This window comes from Mus caroli, unplaced genomic scaffold (genome assembly GCF_978045245.1).
Source record: "Mus caroli unplaced genomic scaffold, Mus_caroli_1 scaffold_39, whole genome shotgun sequence".
NCBI lineage: Eukaryota > Metazoa > Chordata > Mammalia > Rodentia > Muridae > Mus > Mus caroli.
The window spans coordinates 1,467,663-1,470,472 of record NW_028227294.1 but is presented as its reverse complement, the minus strand read 5'-3'; the positions used below and the strand labels follow the sequence as shown (position 1 = coordinate 1,470,472).

At 40.4% G+C, this 2,810-nt stretch overlaps 1 protein-coding gene across 1 annotated transcript; it reads right to left on the bottom strand.

Annotated features, from left to right (window-relative positions):
* Positions 1–355: 355 nt before the first annotated feature.
* On the bottom strand, positions 356–2,252 carry LOC146999801 (uncharacterized). The gene has a single exon (XM_085834432.1). It carries the CDS (start codon positions 2,210–2,212, stop codon positions 524–526), a length of 1,689 nt encoding a protein of 562 aa, XP_085690558.1. The 5' UTR covers positions 2,213–2,252; the 3' UTR covers positions 356–523.
* Between the last annotated feature and the right edge of the window lie 558 nt (positions 2,253–2,810).

Genomic DNA, 2,810 nt, shown 5'->3' with positions numbered 1-2,810 from the left:
GTAAAAGTCGTTTGCAATAGTGATTGTATTTCACATCATGAGAATGTGTACATTTGGGACATGCAACAAACATAAAAATATATTTTTCAGAAAGTATTCAGAAGCAATTTGTTTCTATTCACTGAAATTAACTAGTTGAATGGACTGTATGAGTACCTCTAACCCAAATACAGCAACACAGAATTCAAGATAAGGGGGCAGTAATAAATGTCTCTTCCCTCTCTGCAGCAAAACACATGTAAAGGTCAAAAGAATAACCCAATTCAAAACAGCAGTCACTCAAAAATAAATGTTTTCAATGTTTATTTTCCAGCAAACTAACTTCAGCAAGTTAGTTTCAAGCCTTTGTCTTTTTATTGTAGGTCCAATGGTTAAAGGTGATAGAAAATGTATTGATACTTCAAAAGTTGCTGCAAATAGTGGCAATGTCCAATCAATCAGTAGTTGGGCCATTTCATATAAGTTACTGAATGTTTTATTGTTGGACAGAATGGTCCTCGGATAGAGGATTTGTAGTTAGGCTTCAAAACGCTGAATAAATTCTCTGGTAACCATTCCCAGGGAGTGTTGACAAGCTTATTTGCACATTGTAATTAGGTGCAGATCTTGCATCATAAGCCCCATAACTGTAGAGGGAGAAATGATCACCATCAGGGCCGTGAAAAGCTGGCAGTGTATTCCAGACATTCAGGAAATTGCCATATACTTGAGAAAAATTAACTCCTCCAGTACTTCCACCACTTCCAGCTGCCCCACAAAAGTTTCCATTTGCTCCGATGTTATGTAGATTTGGTCCAAAACTGTTTTGGGTTGCTCCCACCGAATACTGACTTGACCCAAAGGCACTTGGGTTTGCCCCAAGAACATACTGGCTTATCCTGAAAACATGTGGGTTTGTCGACAAAACATTTTGCTTTGTCCAGATATTGTATGGATTTGCCACAAGAGCATAGCAGTTTGTCCTGCAGGTATCTGAGTTGGTACCCAAACTATACTGGCCTGCCCCAAAAGCATTTGGACTTGTTCCAGAAGCATATTGGCCTATCCCATAAGCATCTGAGTATGTTCCGAAAGGATACTGGTTTGTCCAGAAAGCATTTTGATTTGCCCCCAAAGCATATTGGTTTATCCCGAAAGTATTTGAAAACGCTGCCAAAGCATACTGGCTCACTCCTAAGGAATTTGCGTATGTTCCCAAAGTGTATTGGCTTATTCTTAAGGTGTTTGGAAGAGTATACTGGCTTGCCAAGAAGGTATTTGGGTTTGCCTCCAGAGCACAATGGCTTACCCATACAGTATTTGAGCTTGACCTCAAAGTATTACTGCTTGCCATGAAAGCAGTTGAATTTGTCACAAAAACATTAGAGTTCGACTGGAAAGCATTGGGGGTATCCCTGAAACCACGGACAGTTGCCAAAGGTACATCCGAGTTTGCTCTAGAAGTATATGAGTCAGCTCTGTGGGCATCTTGGTTGGCTTCTTGAGCATCGGGGTTAGCCATAGTGTGGAAGCTTGGGCTGCTTCCTCCTCTACAATTGTTTTCTAACTCCACAGCTTGAACTGATTTTCTTGTACTATCTTTAGCTATAGTCTTTCTTTTACTCAACTGTCTAGCTGTATATTCTTTAGGGTATGCCATTTTAACTTCACAACGACTGGAGCCAATGAAATGGTACCTGGTTTTTAAGACCTTTCTAACGGGTTTTTCATCCCTGTATTTGATAAAGCCGAAAGCTCTTCTTTCCTGAGTGTCGGAACACAGTGGAAGCTCTATAGCGTCTATCTGCCCAAATGTGCCAAAGTAAGCCCTTATTTTTTCTTCAGACATCCGCGGGTTCAGCCCACCCACAAAAATCTTTTTATTGGGGAATTGAGATTCCAGGGCTTTAGCCCTTTTAAATTTTATTTTCTTGCCATCAACTTTGTGGTCTTTCACTCGAAGCACCTTCTCTACTGTGGCACTGTCTTTGAAAAGCACGAATCCAAATCCCCTAGACAGACCGGTATTTGGGTCTGTTTTTATAATAAAGTCTATTACTTCACCAAACTTAGACAAGTATTCCAGAAGTACCTGCTTGCTTATTTCTTGGGAAAGTCCCCCGATGAACATCTTACTAGCATCATGTTCGTTCTTGGTGGCATCGATTTTGAACCCTTCCCGAAATTGCTCTCTTTCATTATCCTTTCTCACAGCGAGACTGGCAGTATTCATGGTATATAGGCTGGATGGAGGTGATTTGACTGTTGGATAAACACTGGCCTAGGCACAAATGGCGGGGGCATAGCTGTCCTCAGGCAGTCGGGGAAAATTATTGTACAACCGTGACAAATAGAAACAAGCATTATAACTACAGACAAGGCAGGAGCTGCCTCTCATCCTAAACTGGGGGTGGGGTGGGGGTGGGAAAGGGTGCGGGGGGGCCAGGATAGTGTCTGATTTGTCCCTAAAAGGTGTTGATGCTTGCAATGTTAAAAGCAGGCCTGCCTATAGACTTTCTTTTTGTGTTCATAACACCCCCCAAAAGGAATAGTATGGTAGAAAAGAAAGCCTTTTCGTTGTTGATTCTGTCTTTTCATGTTACATCTCTTTGAATTTTGTTAAAAACAATTTATTTATCCTGGACATTTCTTTGAATGTTCAAAAAACTCTTCCCTTCATACTTTAGATGTGCTTCATATTAATCTTCACTATTTGAAATAAGACTGAAATGGGAAAGTAATACAAAGTTGAGACATCCTACAGGAAAAACAGAATGTCTATGGGTTTGTATATTTTACCAAAGGACTCTAAAGGAACATTTTAAAATAAA

Excerpts from the sequence above, each read along its gene's own strand:
- LOC146999801 (XM_085834432.1), bottom strand. The coding sequence starts at position 2,212 with ATGAATACTGCCAGTCTCGCTGTGAGAAAGGATAATGAAAGAGAGCAA.